The sequence below is a fragment of the Diachasmimorpha longicaudata genome, chromosome 7 (genome assembly GCF_034640455.1).
Source record: "Diachasmimorpha longicaudata isolate KC_UGA_2023 chromosome 7, iyDiaLong2, whole genome shotgun sequence".
Taxonomy (NCBI): domain Eukaryota; kingdom Metazoa; phylum Arthropoda; class Insecta; order Hymenoptera; family Braconidae; genus Diachasmimorpha; species Diachasmimorpha longicaudata.
In genome coordinates this window covers 3,688,337-3,715,279 of record NC_087231.1, presented here as the reverse complement: position 1 = coordinate 3,715,279, position 26,943 = coordinate 3,688,337, and the positions used below count along the sequence as shown (strand labels likewise).

Here is a 26,943-nt window from a genome sequence, read left to right as displayed (position 1 = left end):
TAAGCGACAGGAAACGTCCCTGAGAATCGAGAGTGTTACTAGATTCAAAATGTCCGATACTGATGGTGTTTCAATAAAAAATATTTTGGATGTGGGAAAGATAATTTGACTGTGTCAATTTTGATTTAATTTAAAAAACAAAACCTGCATAATTGTCACGAATGTCATAGTTACCCAGAAAGTTTAAGAAGTTGGAAGAAATTAGAACACCATTCACCTAACTGTCATGTTACGATATTAGGATAATTATATTATATTAGTTTCATCCGACTGTTGAAAGATATCTTGGAGGAACTGCAATTATTCATTAGATTCGCGTCTTTTTCCTGAGCTTCCTCAAATTAAAATAATTAATCAATCCTTCGTAATATGGAAATCTTTGTATTTAATTATAAAAAAACCTGAGGCCCCTAAATACAAAGTAACTGAGTTAAACTATAAAAATATTTGTACACAAACAATGATATGAGGAGTCCATGTGAATGATAAACCTCCAACTTTGACCTGAACTTCCCTATTATCATATAATCATTAAACTACCAGATTAATTAATTGTCTTCAGTTTATTCGAAAAATTCAAAATTTCTTTACTGACTGAAGTTATTGGGGAATAAAAAAAGAAGACGATAATGAATAACTTGTATCTATATTTACCATAATGTTTTTATATCGCGTGCTTTTTATCTAGTTTGAAGTCCCGGAATGCCCTCTCCGACGACATAACTGATGGCTTCAGGGAAAGTGCAGTCATTCGATTTCTCGAGAAAATGCAAACTATCGTCTATAGGTATTTATATCGCCACCTGATTCCTGGACTACTAACGACGCACATCATCTACTTATCCTGTGCGATTTTTCCTCTGTCCAGGATTCTCATTAGTATTTTATTAATAACGACTATCGCGTGCACAAAACCGAACCTGAAGAGTGCATCGATCCCCGAAAAGCCGGAGAAGCTGAGCTCCAAGAATCGACATGGTCGCACTACCTTCGTCAAAGCGATTGTCTCCAATCCAAACCTCTCGCCAACTCATATATTAGCTGAAAAATTAGCGAAGGAAGCGTTGAGGTCCACGAGGACACAGCAGACCCTGAAGAAACTGACGGAAATTAGAGTCCCGGTGGATAAACGTAGCATAGAACGGAATGATCACCAGAGACACCACCACAAGAAACGAAAACGAAAGAAACATAGACACAGGTCTGGAGATCGACATCATCATCATCACCATAGGAATGCACGGAGACGTCGACTGGGAACACAGGTGGGTATCCATTTTGCCCCATTAGCCCCTTAAAAATACAGTTAAATACACAAAGAATAGGTTTCAGGGAATCTCGATGGAACGAACGGAAGAGCTGATTTAACACCGAAGAAAATTCAAGTAAAACGTAATGACATCGACTGCATTATCACCAGGCTGACTTTTTTCAATCCAATGGAACAACCCTTGCCAATATCTGACACGTTTCATCCAGACCAAAATTATGTGAGGATATCTCGGCAGGTGTCAAATCAATTGGGCAAATCAAGCGTTAGAAACCGTCAAGGACGTGTAAGCAATGATTTCGATAAAAATTCAGGATTCAATCAGGATATGTATCTACACCCAGGTCCCTCGATAAACCCAGGATCACAATTCTCCAATATCGATGTAAATTCTCTGATGTATCCTCGGAATTACAACCAGCTTCAATTTCCTATGTTTGCGAATGGCTTCTATCCCCCCGAGAGACAACCAAATTACTTCCCACAAATTGAAGCGGGACAGAAGGGATTTCCTGTCAGCACACGAGCTGCTCGTGTCACTAAACATGACGCAACGAATGGAAATTCCACAACGAATTGCACAACATCGAATTCAGAAATAAGTTCCGGGGGACGAAAAGTTGAAGAACAGGGGAACAACGTGGAACACAATGTTTTGCCGGCTTCGAGTCATCCAGGAGAAGCCCTGGCATCGCAATCTCAAGTCAATGTCACGGGGGTGGAAACTAAACAAGTTGCTAATGAGATTCTGAATGAAATTATTGAGGAATTGGAGGATTTGAAAGTTGATCATAACATGAATAATCCCAGAGAAGGTACAATTGGAATTTTTTTTCAAAAATTGTGGTGAAAAGATTTGTCACTTGTTTATTGACTGAAACTTCAGTTGACTCGATTAAAATCAAATGATTTGTTCATCCAAAAGCAATTTAATTGATTCCAGGTTTACCCTGCAAAGTAACGGGGTCGTGGACAACAACTCAAGCAGGAGTAGATTTGAAAATTACGGTTATCAATCAAACTCTAGTTGTGACACTGGAGAAGATGAATCCTGTAATGAAACTCCATAATGGTATTTTGAATACCACATGGAATGTGACTGGTCATGTGCCTGTAAAGCGGGGAGCACCCTTTGCCATTGTTGCAACTAATGTTTATGTAAAATCATTGGCGACGTTCATTGGTACGAGTATTCGTGTTATTTTTCACTAAGTGTGTCGACCTATTCAATTCCAATAATGAGACCTTGCTCCCAGGTGCATGTAGAATTTGCCAGGGAGTAGACACTATTGAAGGAGTATGGTCTGTAATTAAAGAGCCCCGCGGTTGTCGAGATCTCCAAGCTTCCACAAGTGCTTACAACGACGTATTTCGGAGAGTTATCCCGACTCCAAAAACCAAAAAGAAGAAAAACGTGACTACAAGATAGTGAAATAGAAATAGTTTATTGCCCAGAAGAGTTTTATAAAAAATTTAACGACGAGAGCACCTCAGGTCTGCGGAAGGCAGCTGCGAATGGCATCGGCTCCCAAAAGTGTGACCTATTTTGTTCACGAAGGGTTTATTCATTGGGCATTGAAGAAATAAATTAACAATTAAGGAAACAGATCTGTAGTCACCTTCAATGTACCAATAGTGTCGCTTCCTTCCGTGTTGGATACGAGGAGGGAAATGTCGTGGTGTCCACCAGTCAGCACATGCTCTTTCAAGTTCAAATATGCATGACTGCACTCAAAATGTGAATTATTCATCTACCCTACAAACTGGGTATTGCAGAATTGTTGTTGACTTACCCAACTTCGATGCAATCTTTAGTCTCCATCTCCTCCATCAACGGTTCATGCACAATTGTAAATTTTACAGTTGAGTTTACTTCATCCGACAACATTTCTTCTAATTTTTTTCGCTGGTCAGAATGAGATTTTTCGTCGATGTCAAATTCTGTGGTAGAAAACCATAAAAAAATCATTCATTTCCATGGAAATAGTTTGTCAATTGAGGAAATAACAGAGCCGATCTTTCAAGAGATCCTGGAGATCTTATACAATTTTGTTTCCATAGATTTTTCAATTCTCTTCATTTTTTCCATAGAAAATATTACCAACTAAAATTCACATCTTGACAGGTCTAGGCTTATCAAGCAACATTATTTCACATCTTGAATATTGAAGTTTCAGTAAATTGATTAAGGCCCCGTTGAATAGACTGAACTATCGGGAATAGATTATTTTTGTTTTTCTATTTTATATGCGACCTTCGTGCAGTCCTGCATTAAGTAGAGATGCACAAAAAAAATTAAAATGCGCTAAAAAAGAGTAAAAAGACACTCAAAATAGAGAACCCGGCATTTTTAATTTATCTGTTAGGATAATAAATGCAAAGCCGGTAATACCTGATTTCGTGCCGGCGGGGGGGGGGGGAGGGTTCTGAAAGTAAGTAATTTCCTGAGCGCTTCGTAAAGCATTATTTTAAAATATTATTCTCGAAAAAATTATTAGATATTCTTAGAATTTTTTTAATTACCCCAGTTTTACCGTTAAATGTCTAGAATCCTCCGAATTAAAAAAAATTTAATTGAGGTGGTGATCAACTGTCACTTTGCGATCCACCAGATAGATAGCAACATGAATTTGGCCACCCCTCCCCTTTTCTCGTAATTAAGTGACAGTTGATAGCCACCTCAATTAAAGTTTCCTAATTTTCTTTCCTTCCCCCTCCCCGCCTTAATGCGCTAAAGTGACCGATAATCGCCATATCAAGAAAAGTTTTCTAATTCCCAGAGTTTTACGCATTATAGAATAAGGCTATTGATATAAATAATTACTAAAAATAATTAATAACATTCCCGAGAGCGATATTTTAAAATAATCCTCCTTGAACCCCTCAGGAAATTATCTACTTTTAGCGCTCTCCCCTTTCGCCCCTCCACCGCCCATGTGTATCTGACCGGACCTTAATATAATTGTTAATTAAGGGGGTAAATTATTTTCATCAAATTCTGGCGTATCGACAATTTTTTACAACTACCGCAGTAAAATATTTCAACTGAGAAACTTAAGGCAACAGTTCTTACTCTTCATATAATTAAAAAACAACTGATACGGTGGATTCTTAGGTATCGGTACCGCCACAGTTTCCAAATCGAGACCGAAATTTCCCAAAAAAGAAAATTCCACATAAAGCTGCTTAATGTCCCCATCCTTCAGCAAACGACACCTCGGGAATAAATTCAGCCGTTCTATCCTGATCACCACAGCCTCGCTAGTCTCACGTACCTATCAAAGCAGTTCTCAATTTATTTCTAAAACTCAGTCACTCGTTACTGATACCTAAACAAAACTTGCTTGGCTGTTCAGTGATTTCCTCTTGTATCGCCCCCAATTATCCGTCAGGACGGTATTAGTCTCGTCAAATAAATTCTCAGTATCATGGAACCCACCATTGGTCATCTGATTCAGCTGAATAGCTTCTCTGATTTCATCTCTCTTGATTGGATGATCCCCTAGGCTCCAGGCTCTCCAGGAATTCGCACGTTTCTGGAGAGTGTCCCCTCGACTCTCCTCGTATCTCACGATAGGATCCTGTTTTTCACTAGCTGAGGTAGTCGGGGGTTCATATTGGAAAGACCTGGTTGTGGATTCGAAATGAGTATCTCTCTTTCGAGGCTGGTGGATTGTCTGGAGAATTTCCGAGGAAGAGTCAGGAGATCCGAGCTCTTGGGGTGACCATCGACTCCATTTATTCTCTTTCTTTCCCTCTGAACGTCGATGAGTTTGACCTTTTGATGCTATTTCTTCCCTTTTTATCTTCTCCGTCTGTGAGGACTGACTCGTCTCCAGTAATTCTCTCTCCTGCTTGAATGCCCTCACACGATCCACATCGCAGCTCAACCTGATCCAGAAAAAAATCTGCCCGAAGGTTGCATTAAGATAACAGGGGGACGTGCACTCCATATTAACGATGTAGTGAAGTTTATTCTGGGGATAATCGAGAATATCTTTGACACTCATTTTTCCGTGAGCAACAGGGTAAGGCCTGTCAGGGTAAGGTGGTACTATGTACAATTGCAAGTAAATATAATCTTGAAGCACACAGTTGAGGAACTTGGAGATTCTGGGGACACGATAGACACAGGAAGAGTTGAAGGTCAGGGTTGGATAGGTCTTGCTGGGTGAGAACACGGATTCCTGGCCGCAGAAATCACAGCCTATGAATAGTGAAGGGCTCATTCTGAAGTCGTCGAATAGATGATGCATTCCCTGAAAAAATTCTTAGTCCGTAGTATATACTCGATTTCTGGCATTATATCAGAAAATTTGTACATGATTTAGCAGTGATTGGTGTGTGTCTATTCCATTTCGATCGATTACGAGCTATCTTCGTAAAAAATAATATTTTTGTAACAAAAATAATTAGAATTATTAATCAAAGCAACTAACGAAAGGTGAGAGCTGAAGTGACGAAATGTGAATCTCAACAAGTGCTTGCTGATCCGTCACAATCATAGGGCAAGATGAATTCACTCGGTGAACAGGTACTCGACAGGGGCTTGTGTATTTCAAAGAACGTCGTCGATAGTCCACCTTATTTTTTATCTTTGGATGTACTTCATAGCGCCTCACTTTGATTCTCTCCCTACTGCCGGAAAATTACACTGAATTGTATGTATCCATGTCAAGAGAGATCGCCTACCTCTGCCTCTGCATAATGTCAATCATTTCCTCCAAGGAAATCTGGATATCATCGATGGCAGACGTGAAAGGTCGCTTTCTGGTGTCACAGGAGCAACACTCCTCCTCTGTGAACTCTCCACAAGTGTCACTAGTACTTAAATCGCAATTCTCCGTTTTTTTAGGACGAGATGTCTGAATTTTCGTATTGTTATTTTGATCGATGAATTCCGAAGGTTTATCCCGAACTCTAGCAATGATAATATTATTGCATTCTTTCATAATGTCGCGCAAACATTGAATTAGATGCTGGGGATGGGAATCGTCGCTGATGTCAAAGGATTCACAGCTACAGTTGCAGCTCTGGTCTCTGCACCGGAGGAGGAAGAAGAAAGGGAGAAGAGCGTTTGACTTCACATATTCAAATATTATTATTGCATAAATAACTTAGAGCAATGAAAACCGAAGCATTATTACACAGTAAAAAAATTCAATTAAACTAATACGAGGTACCTGTTCAATCAAGAATAACCAGTGTCGCCGAATAAAAGTGTCTCGAGTGCGACTACTTGCCTCTGTTTATGAACAGGACTAAATCCCTCGAATTGACGCATTTTGGCAGCATTGTGACTCTCTAAAGGTACATTTATTTGTGCCTGATCCAGTAGCTTGAGAATTTCATCCCTCGATAGATTAGCCCCTGCTATTGTTTCCACTGGTTTTCCATGATTTCGTGGGGGAGAATTTCTAATCTGATCTGAAGCGTTGAGACTTTCTGCAGAACAGAATGCTCGAGGGGAAATTTCAATTTGTTCTGTCTGCACTGAAGCCTCTACTTTTTCAGAAACTTGGGGAAGTTTCCGAGGCCCTTTGAAGGAATAATCACTTTCTTCCTTTGAACTTCGACGACTCCTGGGGCTTGTAATGGTCGTTTTGTCGTGTGTTGGCACTGTTTTTCTTTCGTCAGGCTTCTTTGGTTTTTCGGTTTGATTTTGTAATGACTGAAATGAAAGGTTATCAATTAGATCGAGATATTATTTGCAAATTAACGCATTAATAAAATTTTCTATAATTTTTTAATGGAATTTGCTAGAGTGTTATATGAAACTTGATTGCATGTTTAAAATTTTATAAAATAATTCTATATATTCACGGATGTCTAAAAATACTGGAGTAATGTCTATGTGAAATCGTGCGAACAATCACAGTCCCAATTATTTTGTTATGTTGGGAAAAAAAATTTTTACCATGTTTCATATCGTTCAAAACTACTTACTTTCAATTGTACAGTCAGTGTATCCATATCTCTCTGCATCTCCTGCAACTTTCCCATGAGTTGTGTATTGACAGCCTGGAGAGCTGTGATGTTGGCCTGTTCGTTGTTAACAGCGCTCTTCAAATTATGATTATCCACCTGTTGCTCTGAAATCTTCCTTCTCAACTCAATATTTTCCAACTCAACTTCACTATTGTTAGTGCTGAGAGATATTAATTCACTGTTATTATGTTGGAGGATTTTAATTTCACTCATCAAATCACGGATCCGGTCCTCTTTTTCACGCAATGCTAATTGAGAGTTTTGAGATTTTGAAAGCGTCTCGTCCAATTTGGTCAGTCGATCCTTCTCAGCGAAAAGAGCAGCCGAAATCTGTCCATTTTTGCTGAAATTTTTGTTTTTTTGAGATATTCTACGACAAATTCTCATAGACTTCTGGATTTTATAATGAATAATTAATTTACCTCGAAGTTTCTTGAAGTTGTTGCTTCAAAACTCGAATTTTCTCCTCCAAAGATGTATTCACAGAATGACTAGAAGTTAACTTTTCCTCTTGCTGCTTCATCTCCCTCACCATTCGGATGTACTCAATGCTCTCATCGACCTTAGTTTTCTGAAGTTCAGTCTGACAATTTATCAACTCATCCTCTAACTCGGATATTCTCGACATCATGCCCTGTCTTTGTTGTTGCAACTCCTCCATTTTGACATTTTGTGAATGAAGATTTCCTTTCCCATCTCCATAATTAGTGCTAGTGGATATTTTCGTACGTGCATCCTCACTACGACAAGTCGTGGGCCTGGAGGAGACCCAATTAATGCATCTCCGGGGTGGTGATCTCTTCAGCCCTTTATGACTCATAAGTTGATTCTTCAGGACAAATATTCGGTCCTTAAACTTCGAGTTTTCCCGTTCAAGTTCTTCGATTTTGACTTTATCGCTGTCAATGGTGAGAGCTGCAGCAATACATGGACGTGATGATGCTGATATTCTCATCAATCTCGTTGTCAATCGCTTCAGCTTGTCCTCTTGCGTATTTGCCAGTTTCTTCAGAGCTTGAGCTTCATCGAGGAGACATAGGTATCTATCCTCTAGTTCATAGCGGTCAAGTTTACACACTGCGTGACGCTCTCGTGGATTCACCATCAACCCTGCAACTATATTGTTATTTTAAATTGTTGTACAATCACTTGGGAATTTTTATAAATATCGAAATTATTTTTATTACCCCAAGTACTGCGACAAGTGTCTGCACATGATCCCTGTTTCACGGGTAAAATATCTCGATTGGGATCATCTGCCATTGTTTAACAATTTATTCCTGTAAATATTGACGAATGAGAATAACTAAATAACAATTATAGAAGATTAAAATAGAAAAAAAAATTATAAACCCATCAGATTGAAAGTGACGACATGAAAAGTGGCTTTTTTCAACATTTTTAAGATCTCTAAAAGTATTTGTTTATTTATAATAATAGAGCTAACATTTGTATCAGTATCACGACGATGAATGTATCGTAAAGACAGAATTTTTCTATGACCTCAATTTAAAAAAAAAACATTGTTAATCTCACCTAGAGCCACAAATAAGTCGTTTGAATCTATTTCCCCATCGTCTAACATTCCAATAAAAAAACGTCTCATCTCATTTACAAAGTTCTCTCCAAACTTCTATAAGCCAAACATTTATAGTCCTATTTATGCATTAAAAAATCAAATAAAGTCCATTCCCATCAATTTTGAGAGCTATAAAAATAGAAATCTAAAATGCACAGAGCTAAACTCTTTATCAACCTGAAGAAGATGAATTTATCATTAATTATATAGCTGCCCGTTACATAGTAACAGTGTTTGGATTGTTGGATGTTCCAAGTAGAAGAGGAACCGCGAACGGGCGGTACGGTCCACAACCCACCCATTCGGATTTTGACATTCATCGAGTCGAGTTGGAATAGTATGGAATAGTGCGTAGTGTCGTGCCGGACTGTGCACCGAGTATATCGAGTGTGCGCCGCACCAGTTTTGTTGAGTAGTTAAGATGGCGGACGATGATTTTGTCACGATCTCCGATCCGGAAAAAGTACGTGTTGTATCGGATTTTATACTTCATTCTCCACCGGGTGAATTCAATGAGGTTTTCAACGACGTAAGGGTTTTACTGAACAACGACAACTTATTAAAAGAGGGTGCATCAGGGGCATTTGCTCAATACAATAAGGACCAGCTCACGCCTGTTAAGGTATGTCTTCAAACCACTACTCAAAGATTGCATTTTCTGAGAATTATTATCCATCAGATTATTCCCTTGACCATCTCACATAATATCCCCCTTCACTAATCGCCGAGTAAATTCCGTAAATGTGATATTACACTCGTCTGTCATCTTTTATTGTCGAAAAATTGGTCCTCTCATACTGACGTCTACGCTAACGCTGTAATTGGAGCAGAGCAAATACTTATACGGTCGTCACTGACGGTTTACAACCCATTACTCTTCACGCTGTCACGGATTACCTTTCACCCATTTTTTGCTTCGTTATTCGACAAAGAAATAATTCCGTTCAGATAATTTTCGGTGATGATCATGACGGGTGGGTTTTGTTTTTTTTTCTTTCTCCATGACGAATGTATTTCCCTAGGTAAATGAGTCATACCCTCGAGATAACCTATCTTTGATGCTCAGCGTCAGTCAGGAATTCAATTTGATGTTCTAAGTAAATCAAATAATGGATTTTTTTTAACAGATCGAAGGTAGTGATTATCCAGCGTTAATAACCGAGCACAATGACTTGGGCAGCCAGAGGTTTTACGATGCTCGCAGCAAGCAGAGTTTCAAGTACGATCATTTGAGGAAAGAGGCTACAGATTATGAACCTTATGAGCCTGATCCAACGGCTGAGCCATGGAGATCAGCTCTTCAAGATGAAATGATAAGTTATACTCAGAGCCATTACAGACACGGTGTTTGTTCGGTCTTTGGGAAGAGTCAAGGAGGTAATTTACATGGACTGTCATCGATGATTAATCAATTTTAGAAATGCATTGAATATGTTAAGAAAGTTCGATAGCATATGTTTTATGATATATTCACTATTGAAGACTTTTACTAAGTGAGAAACTTACAATTTGAGTGAAAACATGAAAATATATTCATGGATTCCTCCTCCATAATTTGCAATCTCATCAACTGTTGTCTTTTTACTAACTCCAAATTCAATCCAATCAAATGCAATTTTACTTCCCTTCAAATTGCTATCAAACTCCTCATAAAATTTCTATTTTCCTTGAACACTTTTTAGACTGTCCATAGAAAACAGAAATAAATGCCTGATGTTAAATGAATCAGCGACTGAATTACTATTGTTTTCTAGGCAACATAACACTAACAACGTGCATAGAAGACCATCAATTCCAACCCAAAAATTTCTGGAATGGTCGTTGGCGTTCAGTGTGGACAGTGTCATTTAGCACAAGTTCGAGTAATGCTGAATTACGTGGTAGTCTCAAGGTTCAAGTGCATTATTACGAAGATGGTAATGTACAATTGGTAAGCAGTAAAGAGATTAAAGAGAGCCTACCGATCACAAGTGAGAAGCAAACAGCCAAGGAGTTGATACGCATTGTCGAAGAATCTGAGAACGATTATCAAACGGCAATATCAGAGAATTATCAGACGATGTCTGATACGACATTCAAGGCACTTCGAAGACAACTTCCCGTTATGCGATCGAAAATGGACTGGAACAAAATTGTCTCGTACAGTATTGGGAAAGAGCTTAAGAGTCAATAGAAAATAGATTTTTTTATATTAATTAAATAAGAGAATTAAACAATGAGGAATGAGGCATTTTGCTGAATACAAAAGAAAAATTAAAAACAGAATAATTATAATTGAATAACGAATCAGTCTGGAGGTGTGATGTGTACGTGAGTAAAATGTAACGTGCGCAAAACAATTTTATGAAGAAATAAAAGCATTCGAGGTGCAGTTGGCGATCATTTTTTCAGCCTCATTCGTCAAGAGAGGGATGGGAATGTGTTCATTGAATGCTCAGCATTTATGGAATTTGGGCTAATCGAGCTGCACAATGAACTGTAAACTATTTCTCTTCGTAGTTAGCACAATCAAAAATTATGACACATCGTTGAACGATTCAAAAAACAATTCCACAATTCAATCATTTCTCATGATATATTTTTATTACTGAAAAAATATCAAGTGTATGTGAATACGGAGAATTTTTAAAAACTCTCCTATTGCATTTATAACACTAACTTTTACTACAGACAATGATTTTATATTGATGTAATGACGAAATAATTTGTGCGTTGCGAGTTCAATGGGAAGAGAATATGAATTTAATTTATTAATCTTTGTTTAACCATTATGTTTTCAAGCAGAAAGTTGATAAACTTTTTGGTGCTATAGGCTTGCCGCACATTACACAGCCAGACCCATTGAGAAATGCAAAATTCCGAATGAAAAGTGACCGAGAAATGAAAGAATAACTAAATGCGTGAATAAAACAAAAAAAAAATCATCTTGAAGTACATAAATACATTGTACATTGTAGATTGTAGCCTATAATCGCCTGCTGGAGCCTTAATTAATTTGTTTCATGTTTATTTTTTAGTTATTTTTTTCATTTTCATTAATAAGAATTTTTGTATGTAAATACATTATTTCGGATGAATGATAAATGCCAAGAATAAAATATGCCCCAGCATTGGAATATCTCAATACACGAAAATCAATATAAATTAAAGATACAAAAGCAAATAAATACGATAACAATCATTAGTGGGTCTCTCACTGCTGCAATATTCTTCGTCGCTCTTCATGAACGAGAATCATTGAGACTGGCGATCAATTCAAATTATTGAATTACATTAATTTCCATTCGCATTTTTACATAGACGAAATTATCATCATTACACTGAACGATGATAATACCCACTGCCTGCCTTTGTCATTGACTTTTAACGAATATTGCAACTGTGAAGAATCCTCCCAATTTTTTCTTCTAAAGAAAGAGTAAAAAGTCCAAGCGATGTACTACAAGTTCGTAATCTACAGAGAATAGCTGCCTACAACAAAACAGAATAAATAAACTGAATAAAAATTCATTTGGGTTACTAACGGTTACTGACTCACAATTGCGACATTTTCATGTTGAAAATTAATGAACAACTGCAGAATAATAAAATCAATTTACTGGTTGAATGTTAATATTGAGCGGGTGAAGTGATATGACACTTTGCGAATAAACAAATCTGTACTTAAAAGAAATATATATCAATTATTAATTATAGTTTGAGTGACATTTTCCCATTCATTTTGTCTACAACCTTACGGGGATTGACTTAAATTTCTGATTAGTTTTACGAGTGCTAGAAATTTATTATTCCTAAAGTATAAAAACGACAAATCAAGGTCGGTCTGCCCTGTCAATGGTCCCTGAAAATTGGTTGACCCCACATAAAACTCACTCAAACATATTTCTCTACTATAGAATTCACACAAAAGCACAAGGTGATTCATCGTCTTAGTGCATCATATTATCACTCCGAACCTCAAAATAACAATTTACCTGGTTACACTGGAGAACATGAAGAGAAAATCCTGCGTAAGTGATTCGTACTTTATCCAACAGCATCCATAAAACCTCATGACGATTTTTCGTTCTGTTTATATTAGATCTGACGATCCGGCCATATTTGTTTATATCGAATGTTGACGGAAAACGAGCCGATCTCTCTCTCTGAAGTTTGTCAAACATTGATTGTAAGCGCTACTCTCGTCGACTGGACGAACTAGATGTCCCACGTGATCACACCACAAGATGCGTAACCTAAATGTACGTGGTCGCGAATAGCCTTTTGGGACCCGCAAAATTCAGTGGGGATGGCGTATGAACTACGATGGTGCCTGTCCGTAGGGCATCATCACGGAGAACGTGGCTAATTGGGGTGGGAGGCTTTTGGCTGGAGGAGCCCCAGGAGCAGAGAAAATGCGAAAACCGTGTAAACGGGTTTTAGAATCTATTGGGAGCCCTAGAAAAATCGCAAATTCTCTCAAGAGTTGAATGGCGTCGGCCAAATTTCCCTAGCTATATTATTTCCAAAGATATGGACGAAAAATGGTCTGATCCCAAATCCGGGCCCTTTTTGCTTTAGGAGTCCTAGGAGCCGAGAAAAACGCGAAAAACGAAAAAATTAGTTTTAGAAGTTTCCCGGAGCCTTAGAAGAATCGCAAATGAGCTGCCCCGAATGGCATGCCACGTACTCTGTGGTAATGCGTTACCAACAGGTACATTCACCATCGTCGTTCCTGCGCCACCGTTACAAAATTTTCCGGTTTAAGCCACTCCATAAGCGTTCGCAATCTCCCCTATAATCTCTATTAACAGCTTACGCTTGGCCATAAATTGGGGGGGGGGGAGTAAGCACTATTTTTATTTAATTATATTCGATGATTGGGATATGTACAAATGAGCAAACCTTTATATTCGTGACCTACAAACGATTTCCCACAAAATTACCTGCAGTTCAATTAAGCAGTTGATTTTTTATTTTTTTCCGCCATCTTTATGGGAAACATTAAAATGATGATCAGTAATTGTCCACGAGGCTACAAACAAAATGAATAGATCTACAATGATCTTCTAACGATATACAATCATGTATGCTAATTAATTTTTCTGTTTGCAAATTTCCGCCGGTTAAGTACACCGAGGTGATTGCTTCCCCTCTCCAGTAGACACCCCGCGTCCTCACACTATGGTTAATCAGGTATGATAGCATCATGCCGGCTCGTGGCTCCTCAAATCATATGTTAAACCAGTGTTTTGAGTTGTTTCGGTGATAGTTGACGTCGAAATTATCAATAATTTACATATCAAAATGGCCATTTTGCCTCGAGAATCCGGAAAATTGATAGCTAGACTAGCGAAAAATGTATTTATCGAGGAGGAAGGCATCAACAATCTCGCCCGCGAGGTAATAAAAATCAGTAATCATCGATTAATAGGAGTAGAACATGATATTGATCAGTATTGATCGTAATTCTTGATTTAATGATCTATTAGGTGCTCGAGGGATTGAAAAATCGTACAATATCAATTGACAATTTTTCGCAATCTGAGTTACACCCAAATGCGGGACATCCCAAGGCCATTGATTGGATATTTGTACTGGATACACTGAATTTTTCATTCTGGAGCAATAATGCTGATAATAAGTGGAAAGTCAATGGGCACAGTGGATACTTTGCACTCTGCGCGGCGATTAAACGAGCGGTTGACGTAAGTCCATGCAAAATTCACTTCCCACATTGCATCTGCATACTTCTGTCATTGCACATTCGCCCGTGTGTGACTCCCCATCCTGAATTGATTCCCGAGAGTTGATTATTTTTTCAAGTCTCTTGGGTGTCGACTCGATTTTGCAGCACGATATTTGGGGTCTGGTGGAGTGTCTTATCTTGTAACACGCCAGGAATTTTGAGTGATTTTCGATATTTTCTGGAAGAAAAATAACCGTGTGACTTTTACAACTGATGCCAAAATAATATTGTTTAATAATAATATTGTTTAAACGAGGGAACATAGGAAGTGGACACTTGAAAAGAAAACAAAAGTTGTGTCAAAAGTTTTTGATCAGCTGTTTTAGAAAACGTTTCTTGTGATACTTCTCTTTACGAAGGACCTTTGCATTGTTAAAGAACAATATCTCAATGTTTTGTATCAGAGTCCCATCATATTTTGTTGTTATCGAAAACAGTCATTATTTGAGGAATCTCTACAAATTCATTCAAATTTAAATCTAACAATTTCTTTTTTGATAATTCTCAACTTCTGTTTTGTGTGCGAATATAGAATGATAGGAGAACATATTCGTTTATATCGAAAAAATCTTTTTCCGAAAAAATCTTGTTTGTACCCACAAAATCACTAGCTACATTATTTAAAAGCAATTGAATGATATACATAGAGTTCATTCAATGCCCATGTGATGTGGAACATTTGCGTTGCATGAGTAGATTTAGTTGTTAAAAAAAATATTCAGTTTTCTACTGACAAGACATCATTTGTAGCAGTTACTGGTTATTATGCTGCACTGTTATTGTACGTATTTTCCTCCAGAGAGAAATGCTTGATTTATGCGAAGGGGTAGTTTGGTTTCAACTATTCCATTATGACTGATAACAAATGAACTAACTCATAAAACATTAATGATGCGTATGTTATTGTCCAAAACAGATGCTTGGAAATCTTGCAAATCATGAAATCATTCAACTGAAATTAATTTTCATTGGTACTTTGCAATTTTCTGGGTCCAATGAAAATTTTTTCCCGAATTCATTCGGTGTTCTGAACATATCGATCTTCATCATAAGAAATTTAGATAATGATTTTTACTTCTTATTCTGTCGCACTCTCGCTCCACTTTCTTCATGTATTTTTCAATATTCCTCTTAGCCTCACCCTGGGCATATTCTAGGAGGAATTTTTCAATTGTTAATAGCCACTCTTGGTACCTCTCACGTTCCATCCACCTGTAAAGTTGTCACAGACTTGTTAATATTCCGCAGTGTTTGATTTTATTCTTAGTCCCATATACTTTTTTTCAGTAGCTTCACGTCTAGCTTCGTCGGCTTCACGGAGGGACTTCCTCTGTCTCTTGTTCCTGTCGCGGTCTTTCTGTCTCCACTTCAGAAGCACTTTGACGATTTTTTGACGGTCTCTCTCCCATACGCACCTCCTTCTTTGTTTGAGATGTTCAGCACGTACTTTTGCACGCAGAATTACTCGTTCCTTCTGGTCTTTCTTTTTTGATTCCAACATTTTGAGACGTTCCTCTGTTTGTTGTTGTTTTATTAGCAGCCGACGACGTTTTTCTTCTGCTTGCAATTGGGGAGAATCCATTTTGATTCGAGCCTCGTTTTTCTTGTCATTCTTCTTTAGTCTGAGGAGAAGTGGTGGTTAATTTAATATGAGAGGGACGAATATGAAATTAGGGATCTCTAGGGTGAATTTTCGAGGGGTTTCTACAAGGAATATTAAAATTTTTTGTGGTTATCGTCTTCGTAAATTTGGCTCACAATATTTTACTGTTTTTCTTTTGTCGATAATTCTTCACAATATTTTACTGTTTTTTTTCCACAAAAAATATGTGATAATATTGTAGTTCAAGGGAACGGTTAAGAGAAATCCACTCGAGGTTGCGAACAGTTTTTAATTCATATCTTTGGGAAACTCGCCTAAGGTAGTGGAATTATCTGAAGATGAAGTATTGGATTATGGATAGGGATTGTCTCAATAATATAAAAACGATTTAACTATCAACTTTAATTTTTTATTATCGCACGTAGAAGGTATATCTTTCTCGTATGATGTCTCCAGATCAACTGACTCGTAGTGACCAAAGATTTTGCACTCTAGACTCATTTGGCAAAAGGCCCTTGTTCATTAATTCCTTTCTGTTTATTCTCTGGTTCTATTTATTAAAACCATTCTAAACATTTCGGTACTGTTTGGAGAAAAACTATAAAAATTATAACATACTGAGATGGACTAAAAACAGCTATAGACAGATGATTCATTTTTGTTCACCCATATCAAGCGCTCTCAATATGACGGACAATTTGTTTCAATAATTTGTTCAGTAGATTTTGTGAAGTTTTTACAGAAACTTTTTAGTCACTGTCTAGTCGATAAAATCAATCCAAACAAAATTTTAACATCATAATCTTTTGAAATAATGAAAAACCTCGTCTACATTTTTTTTCATAGAGTTCTGTTAATTACTTCGCTGCTTCTTTGTGTGCTTCACGATTCGCAGCTCTGAGATCTCTCTTCTCAGCTTCCAGTTCCCCCCTCCGCCGAAGTTCTCGTTTCACATTTTCTCCGTGCAATTTCTGCATATATTTACGATACATGTTGTACTCCTTGACCGAACATATAGCATCCAAGTCCTCGGTGATGAATCCCAGTTTTTTCATTCTGAGTAGAGTTTTCTCATCGGAGAAGTAACGAGCCAGATGTCGATCGTGTAACGAGTCATACTCAAATGCAATGTCATATTGATTAGGGTCAGTTAAATCGAATTCTGCATTTCTTGAGGATTTCTTGTATAATTGCTTTCCGATTTTATTTCGAGAAAAATAATACGCCCCTTCTGGTCCTGGCACGAGGGGAATTTTGCATTCAAGGGGTGTGCATTTCCATTTGGGAAGACCGAAATTCGGAATTGCGCCCTTTGGCTTTGGAACCGAACTGATAACCTCATCCAATTTCCTAAACTCAACCACGTTATCATAATCATCAAATCTTTTTCAATTTTTCCATTTTAATTAATTAATCGTACTCACGTCGGCTGCCTGATAGTTCTAAGTATAGTATAAACCGTAGAATTCCTTTTCCTCATTTTCTGATTTTGCTTCAAATATAAATTTTCAAAAGTGTGACATTTTAAAGCGATAGGGCTATGTTTTTTCTTTAAAAAAAAATGCAGGAAGGCATTCCAATAATTGACCCAAATTACTACGCGAAAATTACTAGCGACGATTTGGGACGAATTTTACGAGAAGATGATGGAGCCGATCCACCTCCCCTTCTGGAGCATCGAGTGAAAAATCTTCAACAGGTTGGAAAAATTCTCATAGAAAAATATAATGGCACTTTTGTGGAGTGCGTCAAAATATCCAAATACTCAGCTGAGAAGTTACTAAAACTCGTCGTTAAGGAATTTGAGTGTTTCCGAGATGAAGCGGATTTTTATGGCCACCGAGGTATGACTCATATAAGTCTGTAGTGAAATGGCGAACCGAGACTGGTTAACTTCGAAATGAGTTTCTCATGAATTGGAATGTAAGATAAATGGGAAAATTTCACAAGAAACTTTCGTTCCCCGCATTTTCAAAGTTACAGCAAAAACTCACAGCGAATTTGATTCAGTTCGTGTTCATGCTGTTATGTATGAGAATTTTCTATAGATTTTCTCAAGAAATTTCACGTATAAACTATTATTATTAATGAATCAGTCAATCTCTGTATTAATTACACAACAATTACCACTTTGCAGTAGAAATTTCGAGATAGTGTTTTCAGATGCAAGAGAAATTCAAGTTCTAAAAAAATTTAAACATTCCTGGTGACTGAAATTTCTATAAGACAAATCTATAAAAATTCTTCACACACATTATCATTAAACTCTAATCCACAGATCGGATAATGACGCATCCAATTATTTTCAGTATCGTTTTACAAACGAGCACAGATATTGATAGGTGATATATGGGCTTGCTACAAAGGAAAGGACCTGGGTGAATTTAACGACATCGATATAATAACAATGTTCCCCGATTATAGAGTACCCCAGGTGTTATTGGAATTTGGTGCCATGAGATACAGTAATCCCCTCCTCAGTGCCCTTCAATCAGGTACGTATCCAGTAATAATTGCATTCATGCAAAATGACATTACATATGACGTAAAATCTCATTTATCCAAATCCCCTACCGACCTCATTCTCAAATCTTAAATCAACTCGACGTTTATAATACCCCAGACTAAAACTTGGTTCATTTAAAGGCACAGAGATGACGGAGGGATGCCCAGACGAAGTAGAGATTCGTGGTTGCTCAATTGAAATTGTGGAGAGAGTTGTAGAGAGAGTTCGTACATTAATCAAGCAATATCCGAACTTGAACATAAATCCATTCAGTTGTAATTCTATCATCGTTGATCACTTCCTATGGGACTACAGACGGCGAAATGCACAAAAGTTAGAGAATCTTCCATTCCATCGTGTTAGAACGATTTATTACTAATGAAATTATTACTAGTTATGATAATAACATTGTCCTGGTCCTCTTATTGATACTCATTTGATTAGTGATACTCGATGAGTTGAGATAATGAAAATTCATGATCAGACAGACGATCATTGTTCAGATTCTGTGGGATCAATAGTGTTATATAAATTCTATCTTTACTCCAATTTTATTCAATTCTTTACACAGTTTGAAAGTATTGCGGTAGAACGAGTAATTTAATACAATAAACAACAAACAATGACAACGTTTAAACTTTGAAAATTTAGCATCATAAATACTGTGACAATGTTTTGTCATCGAATATGAATATTTACTATGTATATACACAATTAAACATTTTACCAATTTCTTTTTCATGTAAGAATTACAAAATATATTAATCAATAACAATTTTTTTCATATCCCAACAGTGATTTATTTATAAATAATATAAAACCTAATGATAAATTATGCGAAAATTTTCTCCCTCTTTGGATGGTGACACCGATGTGTCCTTTGGCACAGAATAAGATTTTTTTTTTCTCTAATGGAAAAATATTTTCTAGAAATGAATAATTCAAATCTGTTGAATTCGCAAGCCGAAAAATAAATACCTAGTTCAGAATTAGCGAGAATTAATAGAATTAAAATTAAGTTATGGCAGTTTCCGTTGTGTTCGCATTCTATGATTACTCCACGCAATGTATAATTTTCCAGGGAATATCTACTTTAGGTACGGGTACAGGGATTAAATAATTTGAAGAATTGAGCCTTTAGTATCCAACGAGAGAATTCCTCAGGGTTTTCTCTGTAGTTGTTCCCAAAAATAAATGTTATTCCTCAAATTACCGGATGCAATCACCTTTTTCTTGTCGTTATCGTCGGCTTCGTCCGAGACCGAACCAGCTGGGACTTTACTCTGTTCAATGATGGTACTGTAGACAGGTTGTGCATTGGGTTTGCAAGAAATATTTTTTAATCCCTCGCGAAACTCTCGGGATAAAGATCTCGCTGTTAAACTGTGCATTTGCCTCGGAGTCTTCACAATATGAATTTCAGGAGTGGTTGGACGGTCTCGTAGGACGGGTTTATTCACCCTCGGAACTGGTGTTGGTTTCACTTCAGGTGGTGCATTAAAGGCCTGGGCTAATCTCCTCACCGAAGGCATAGGCAAGGCAGCATCGATGAACCTGTCAGGACCCTCCAAAGACTCCAACGAATACCTCATCTCCTTCGACCTGGGGAGCTTTGTTGGTAATTCTTCAGCTGATTCTGTCCTAGAATTTTGTGAATCTGAATCATAACTGTCGACCTCATTGTCCTGAGAGACGTTGACCCTTCGTGCAACGCAAATCTCACCATCATCATCAGACTTTTTATTTCCATTACAACCGAAGGAACTGATCTTCGCAATATTTGGCACAGACTTGGCCGTTGTCAATCCTCCAAGTTTGTCCAAAATTATCTCCCTCTCCTGATTTAAATCGTCAGTACTCTGTGTCCATATGTAATCATCACTTCTCAGACGGGGTGAATGATTCTGTGTTAAATTAGATTTATCATCGATCAATTTCGGTTGGACAAAACTGTTGTTGACTTTGCTGTCAATGTGATTGTTCGATTGAGTTCTTCGAAGACCTGAGTCGTATCCGTACGATCTTAAATCCAATTTGTTCACAACTCGCGGAGGTTTTTTCTGAATTTCGCTGCTCTCATCGAACTGATTCGCAAAACCATACGCTCTCAGATCGATCCTTCGAATTTTTCTGTTGTTTTCCTCAGTGAACGATTTCTTGCTATCGAATATCGGAGAGTCGAAGTTTCCCTGGTTGTTCAGCTTTGCGTTTATTTCATTTTTACTGTTTTTTCGTTCTCGCTCGAGGATTTCTTCTATCACTTCTTGGGGCTCTGTTTCTCGGTTATTCTGGGACTTGGGCGATGCTTCGATCAGCTCGAATGACTCCTATAACACACGGAAAGGAAATCATGAAGTAGAAGTATGGGAGATGGAGAGAATTCAACCCCATGTTAACACCACGGCGATGACATTAGTATATTGTACAAAACCGGTTCAATCCGTACATGCTTTATTTAAAAAAATGTCACATTCCAATGAGAAGAATATCCACATTCAGTTGACGAAGCGTCAATTCGTGCAATTGTTCAGAGATTTATTATACATCAATGGGATGATGAATAGTTGGATTCAGTCATTTATTTAAAAAATCCGTCTGTTTTTGTTAGTAGACAGTAGTTTAAGTCTGGTCGCTGTACTTACCAGTCGGAATATTTGTGCGAGTTCTCATGCATTGTGTGGAAATAATAGACAAATGAGGTATTCACTAAAAATTTTAATAGAATTATATCAAACACTGGGGTTTCTCAGAGATAAGGAATTCAGGAATAATTAAATAGTGCGTGGAGATCTAGAAATTATAGCTCAACAATTCTAACTAGTTCTACCTTTGAATGGAATTATTTGTCAGGTAATTGGAGTCTACAAGAAATATCTATTATTTACAATTAAGACAGTGGCATTGAGTAAACAAATTGATTATCAACGGCTTCGTGAAAGTCAATTGCTTTATCTTCCAGAGAAACTTTTATAATAATCAATAGGAATGATATCTCTACCAATTACAGGAATCGATTCGATTATATTTCAAGGAAACTGAACTGGATGGGTGCTAATAAGGGGTTTGCAGGAATCTACTTAACATTTTAATAGAATAATGTCAAACAATGATCTTTATTAGAGATAATGATTTGGATAATCGTTAGAGATGTATTTTTATCTTCGGGCGTTTTTATATACGAGTTGAGAGATGTGAAATTTTTATCGGAAAGAATTGAAAATAGTTGTACTACTAGGAAAACTCGTATTACAAATTTCAGGGCAAACGTAAAGTAGAAATATTTCATTCGTAAGATCGATTTTATGGATTAAATTATTACTATTTTTACCATTCTACTTTCTAACGTCGAGCCCAGTTATTCCTGAGGTTACTACACCCTACAACAACCATCTACTATTTACAATTAGAAAGGCTGTGTTAACTAGACAAATTATCGCTCCTCAAGGGAAAATTATTTCGGGATTAAATCGCCGTTTCCTTGACGGTTTTCTCCTCACAGAAGAGCTTCTCTGAAGGTCAATGAGACTAGTATAATTTCGTTCAATAATCTTTGGAACCAAAGGGGGCTCGAGCCTTAAACACTCATCCCCCTCGAAAGCGGTAGTTCCAGGTATCGATTTCTGCTGATTGTGGAGATCACTACGATTAGATTTCAGGGAAATATCAGTTGAAGGACAATCCATCGCTGATTTCACTCTGGGTTTTCGATAAGACCCAATACGATTCTTATCAAACTTGTTTGTTCGTTTTATTCCACCAAACGTTTGGAATTTTAATCCAGAAAAATTAACGTCTGGGTTTTGTTCTCTTGGGGGAGTATCAAGGAAGAAATCATCGACATCTTCGAAGACTTGGTCGATACGTTTTTTTGGTTTTCTTTGGGATATTCCCCCGAATGTTTGGAACTTGTGGGCGTCCAGCATCCAATAGTCTTGGGTTGTTGGGTACCCTCGGTGATCCTCACTAGTCCAACTGAGCCTCGACGGTGGAATGTTTTTTGGCTCCGGTTGACTGTTGAAGGAGTCCATTGAATATATCCCAGAGTCCCAATGATGATTTTCGTCCTCGTAAATCGGGTTGATTGTGGAATTAACGGTGGGGGCAGTGTCAGCTGTACCTGCGTCTGACATCACTTCAAAACTTATAGTTTTCACGGTATCTTTCGATTCATTAGACATGTCTGGTTCTATTTCTATTGACAAATCACGTGCTGTCGGTCTATCGCTGTCATCAGCGTTGAGGTACACAAGAGGATTGATAACAAAATTTGAACTTGCGTATGGGCTACTGTAGGTGGACCTGTGTAAGCTACCTCGGAGGGAAGCTTCTTCGAATTGTTCAAGTCGTTGACTCACCTGGTGCTCGTAGTCGCTGCTGGTTGATGCTGAATTCTGGGACAGAGAACTGCTGGGTCTGCTCGAGTTCGATGTACCCGGCCGACGGTGTCTCTCACCCATTGGCGATTTTGATTCGTTTATGTAGTAGTCCCGGGCGAATCTAAATTCAGAATAGAATAATTTGTCAAGCTGTTGACTTTCAAAGTTGACGAACGCGGTTCTAAAATATTTTTGTCACTGCTGCTACGTTGAGGTACAGAAAAGTACATTTTTGTTTAGTTGTGATCGAAAAATGACATAAGACAACACTCGCTGAAGATACCACCGCTGACAAAAAATATTCCTGTGCGTCTTGATTTCACTTCTATTGTAATAGACATGCCCCCAACAATCTGTCTCTTCTCTAAGAAAATTCTCTGTTCAAAATCGTGAATAATTTACTAATCTGCTCATAATCATGTTGAGAAATTTGTCTCACCTCTGAACATCAGGTCGATTTCCTCCCAGCACGATTTTCAGCGGTGGGCTGGGACTAGTAGGTAAGACTCCCGAGCTATAAAAGAAGAATAAAAGTAAATAAGTATGCAGAGAAAATCCTTATCTTTATTAGGAACGAAAAATATTCGACAGTTTACCCAGGAGCATCTGATGATCTCCTGGCGTACTGTCTCTCCAGCAATCTTTTCTGAATATTCTCCTCGCTGTATGGATTATTCTGTATCGGTGCTGCATTCTCCCATTTTTTGTGCTCACGTTCAGCGATAGTTCCTGCAAGAAAATAAAACTGGAGAAAAATCATCCGTGGAGAAATTTCCCTCGCACGCAGATAAGAATCGTGATAATCTTAAGACTGACGTCAGGTTTGTGCACGTGGAATAAAAAGAGGAAAAAAAAAACCATCAGACGGCATTGGTTACCTGGTCGAGGTGGGGCAGAAAGTGCTTGGCCTTCCTCGTTGGATTTCGTCTCGACGGATGATGTGGGTTTGGCCTTGGCGGCTACCGCAGCCGCCTGACAAGCTCTGCACAGCGGAATGATGAATATTAAAAGATAACGAGATAAAAAGGGGTTAAAAAATGAGAAAAAAAACTGTCAGTTGAATGCAACTGGAAATAACAAATGACGTGAGAATGTGTAAATAAGAAAAACCTACGAGACATTGTTGAGTGTCTCTCCATTCTCTAGAGGCGACCTTTCATTCTTCAGAGTGTTGCCATTTTCCACATCATTGTGGAGAAATTGTTCAGATTTTTCAAGCTCCAATTGCCTCTCGACATCTGGCGAATGAGGTTTAAGATGGTCAACAGCTTCATCTTCATTGTTATCACTGTCATCAATTGCAATGAGTTTTTCATTCAATTTTTGTAGATCGCATGTAACCGGTTGTGCTAGATCACCCTCGCAGATGGAATTTCTGGTCGGTGTAGCAGTCGGTGTCTTGGGGACTTTATTTCTGTCCTCTTTAATATCCGTATTCCCCGTTGTATCTCTCCTTCCATAATTCTCTCCCTCTCTAGTGACTTCAATTTCCGTATCATTGATTTTCAGGTCCCTCTCGGGATTTTTCTCCTTCTTCCCAATTTCCAATTCAATTTTTGGTCCCGATGTGGATTCATCGGGAGACTGTAGATCATTAGAATCCTCACACATAATTTCACCAGTGAAATTATCGTGGAGAATCGCTGACTTGGTCTTTTGAACTCCGGAGGGAACTCGTACAACTTGTGGCGAGGCTGGTACAACCTGATTAATCGCCTCTATCAAATCCTCATCGGCCTCTTCGTCAGATTGCGCTGAGAACTCTGATAAATCTGACATGTCATCAGCGTCCTTGTCCCCAATTAGAGCTCGGTAATCTTCACTGGGATTTGGTACAAGCATGGCAACAGGCTCAGGTTGAGCAGCAATTTTCTTCCTCTGGAAGAGCCAATTTTGTTCCCAAGTCTCGAGGGGCGTTATGTGGTCCACGGAAACACAGGCGTCGTCTTCGCTTTCCTCGGATGAATCGTGAGACGCTGTAAAAATAGTTCATTCATTTTTTAAAATTTTTTCTCTGAGGGTATCAAGAGTTATAAATTGAAAAAAATCACCTCGAATTTCTATTACACGGAGCGTATGCGATTACGTCACAGTATAGCGCATAATGTGAGTAAACCATAATTAATTTTACAAGAAGTAATAGTTATTTTAATTCTATAAAGGCCTCAGTGATGCAGTGAAACCCGTTAAATTCATTTACAATAAAGGAATATAAAAAGGGGCAGCTTTTGGGAAACTTATTTGATGCTAGGGGTTGCATGTACATCCACAATATCCATTTTATACTTTTCGTCGTAAACTTACGATCCACAATATCCATTCCAAACTCCGGAAATGGCACACGTTTGGCATTCCGGAAATGAAGTACATTCGCCTTGACATTTCTCGGTTCTTCATCAGATGTGTACGTCGTCGTAACTTCCTCAATCTGCTCCTCGATCTGAAACCGAGGAATTTACAATTGTAATAATGTCAATGATTTTTACAACTCTTAATTCATAGAAGAAGAATACAATTGTGCTGAAATACTGGTAATTCCACGACATAATGTTGTAATGCCCTCAAAGTTCAATCACTCATTTCAACTGGCTCATCGACGATAAAACTGAAAAGCCGAGGCATAAACAGACCTAAAAAATTCATTAATTCAGCATAAATTTTTTCCATGTATTTCGAAAGCTAACTCATCGATAAAATAAAACCGTCGAGCATTTTTTGACGATAACTTGCATTGCTCACTATTCGCACATCATTACAATCACGATTGGGTTATTTGTTGTAATCTGCATTTTCAACGAGAAATTCTTTGTGAAGACAATCTGGATGAAAATGATCTAGTGTAAGATTTTAGGGCTTAAGTCAGGAACAGCGGTTGTGGATAAATTACTTCGGATTTGATGGATCGAGTAGTGAATTGATCTATTTATTTTGATCAGGACAATTATAAGGATTACGCCAGATTGTTCATTCGGGCAGTGTATGCGATACTCGTTAATTCGTAGGTGTGGAGAGGGAGGAGGGTAGTTTCGAGAGTCTTAATTTGTTCAATATCTGTAAAGGGCAAAGGGTAAAAGGTAAAGGTAATTATCTCTGTAATTTACCCCGTGCCTCAGAGGATCATTGACAAGCAAACTGTCTCATTGGGGCATTGACAAACAAATTGTCACATTGGGCCTGACCATTTCGCTTTATTTATGATCCTTTGACTTTTCAACATGTCTCGGATACACTCCCAATTAGGTCGATTAATGCAGTATTTTATTTATCTAACCCTCATTACAACATCTCAAGGGGAAAAATCTCAGAATCTGACGAATGATTTCCTTCCGTCGAGTATTAAAAAAACTTTTTAAAAATTACGTAAAAGGTAGTTAAAGAGTGAGATTGACAATGGGATGTCGACAATTCCCCTTGTCTCAGTTCTCTCTTTACATTGCCGTAATTATCTTCATGTTTCAAGTGTGTCTCTCCCTCATATTCCCATTACGCCGGCTGCAATATCGAGTAGAAAGAGCCCCTGAAATTGCAGTTTTGTGTGCCCAAGTCTTTTATCTTCTCCATTCAGGATACAAACAAACTAGAGTGAATCCCCTGATGTTTGACTGATTAAGAGTCATGAAATGCCAATAGTCAGACAAATAATCTTCGATAATGAGTTACCATCAGCAAGTTTTATGTAATCAATATAAAATTGGGCTTCGAAACGAGAAAAAATTACAAGTCATCTCCAGATCAGCTCAGTATTGCTCATTGGTCCCCCAAAGAAGCAATATTTCTATTCAATATTTATAGATGACGGTAAACAACCCTGACCCTTAATATCCTAATCTACTCTATAAGAAAACGTGGAAATCCTGAAAGTAAATGAAGGAGAAAATTGTTCACCAGATTTG

The 26,943-nt window shown here is 37.8% G+C and overlaps 6 protein-coding genes across 22 annotated transcripts in view; 3 read left to right on the top strand and 3 right to left on the bottom strand.

Moving 5' to 3' along the window:
- The first annotated feature begins 171 nt into the window (after positions 1-171).
- On the top strand, positions 172-2,699 carry LOC135164885 (uncharacterized). Its single transcript, XM_064125655.1, has 6 exons — positions 172-190; positions 689-787; positions 869-1,265; positions 1,326-2,085; positions 2,214-2,453; positions 2,527-2,699. The coding sequence occupies exons 2-6, from the start codon at positions 768-770 to the stop codon at positions 2,697-2,699; spliced, it is 1,590 nt and encodes a 529-aa protein (XP_063981725.1). The 5' UTR covers positions 172-190; positions 689-767.
- LOC135164878 (uncharacterized) lies at positions 2,699-12,947 on the bottom strand. 8 transcript variants are annotated; one of them, XM_064125637.1, is made up of 12 exons: positions 12,812-12,947; positions 8,446-8,538; positions 7,681-8,374; positions 7,217-7,601; positions 6,514-6,941; positions 5,963-6,310; positions 5,710-5,908; positions 4,615-5,529; positions 4,344-4,545; positions 3,064-3,211; positions 2,890-2,995; positions 2,699-2,811 (listed from the first exon to the last, which is right to left on the bottom strand). In XM_064125637.1, exons 2-12 carry the CDS (start codon positions 8,519-8,521, stop codon positions 2,761-2,763), a joined length of 3,552 nt encoding a protein of 1,183 aa, XP_063981707.1. In that variant the 5' UTR covers positions 8,522-8,538; positions 12,812-12,947; the 3' UTR covers positions 2,699-2,760. The 8 variants fall into 8 exon arrangements, with proteins under 8 accessions (XP_063981707.1, XP_063981710.1, XP_063981711.1 ...); XM_064125640.1 differs by having other exon boundaries at positions 5,710-5,905; XM_064125641.1 differs by having other exon boundaries at positions 7,681-8,368.
- Positions 9,148-12,532, top strand: LOC135164892 (F-actin-capping protein subunit alpha). The gene is made up of 3 exons (XM_064125670.1): positions 9,148-9,459; positions 9,965-10,214; positions 10,592-12,532. The coding sequence occupies exons 1-3, from the start codon at positions 9,259-9,261 to the stop codon at positions 11,008-11,010; spliced, it is 870 nt and encodes a 289-aa protein (XP_063981740.1). The 5' UTR covers positions 9,148-9,258; the 3' UTR covers positions 11,011-12,532.
- On the bottom strand, positions 12,812-17,736 carry LOC135164888 (fibrous sheath-interacting protein 2). Of its 3 annotated transcripts, XR_010299401.1 has the most exons (6): positions 17,593-17,736; positions 17,030-17,518; positions 15,843-16,187; positions 15,641-15,777; positions 15,300-15,435; positions 14,610-14,743 (listed from the first exon to the last, which is right to left on the bottom strand). XR_010299401.1 is itself a non-coding variant. In XM_064125663.1 (5 exons), exons 1-5 carry the CDS (start codon positions 17,646-17,648, stop codon positions 14,508-14,510), a joined length of 1,263 nt encoding a protein of 420 aa, XP_063981733.1. In that variant the 5' UTR covers positions 17,649-17,736; the 3' UTR covers positions 12,812-14,507. The 3 variants fall into 3 exon arrangements, 2 of the variants coding, with proteins under 2 accessions (XP_063981733.1, XP_063981734.1); XM_064125663.1 differs by lacking the exon at positions 15,300-15,435 and having other exon boundaries at positions 12,812-14,743; XM_064125664.1 differs by having other exon boundaries at positions 14,602-15,435.
- LOC135164891 (queuosine 5'-phosphate N-glycosylase/hydrolase) lies at positions 14,086-19,415 on the top strand. Its single transcript, XM_064125668.1, has 5 exons — positions 14,086-14,219; positions 14,309-14,524; positions 17,736-18,012; positions 18,478-18,663; positions 18,815-19,415. The coding sequence occupies exons 1-5, from the start codon at positions 14,124-14,126 to the stop codon at positions 19,051-19,053; spliced, it is 1,014 nt and encodes a 337-aa protein (XP_063981738.1). The 5' UTR covers positions 14,086-14,123; the 3' UTR covers positions 19,054-19,415.
- M7bp (Myosin-7a binding protein) overlaps positions 19,207-26,943 on the bottom strand; it is a 33,625-nt gene continuing 25,888 nt past the window's right edge. For 7 of the 8 annotated variants that reach the window (XM_064125628.1, XM_064125631.1, XM_064125629.1 and 4 more), the window contains 7 exons: positions 25,355-25,490; positions 24,165-25,026; positions 23,929-24,032; positions 23,647-23,779; positions 23,490-23,564; positions 23,030-23,171; positions 19,207-21,001 (listed from right to left, as the gene is read on the bottom strand). In XM_064125628.1, the coding sequence (XP_063981698.1) occupies positions 19,835-21,001; positions 23,030-23,171; positions 23,490-23,564; positions 23,647-23,779; positions 23,929-24,032; positions 24,165-25,026; positions 25,355-25,490 (2,619 nt within the window). In that variant the 3' untranslated portion in view covers positions 19,207-19,834. Of the gene's footprint in view, positions 21,002-21,768; positions 23,172-23,489; positions 23,565-23,646; positions 23,780-23,928; positions 24,033-24,164; positions 25,027-25,354; positions 25,491-26,943 lie in introns of those variants that run through there. The other variant, XM_064125633.1, reaches the window with a different exon arrangement.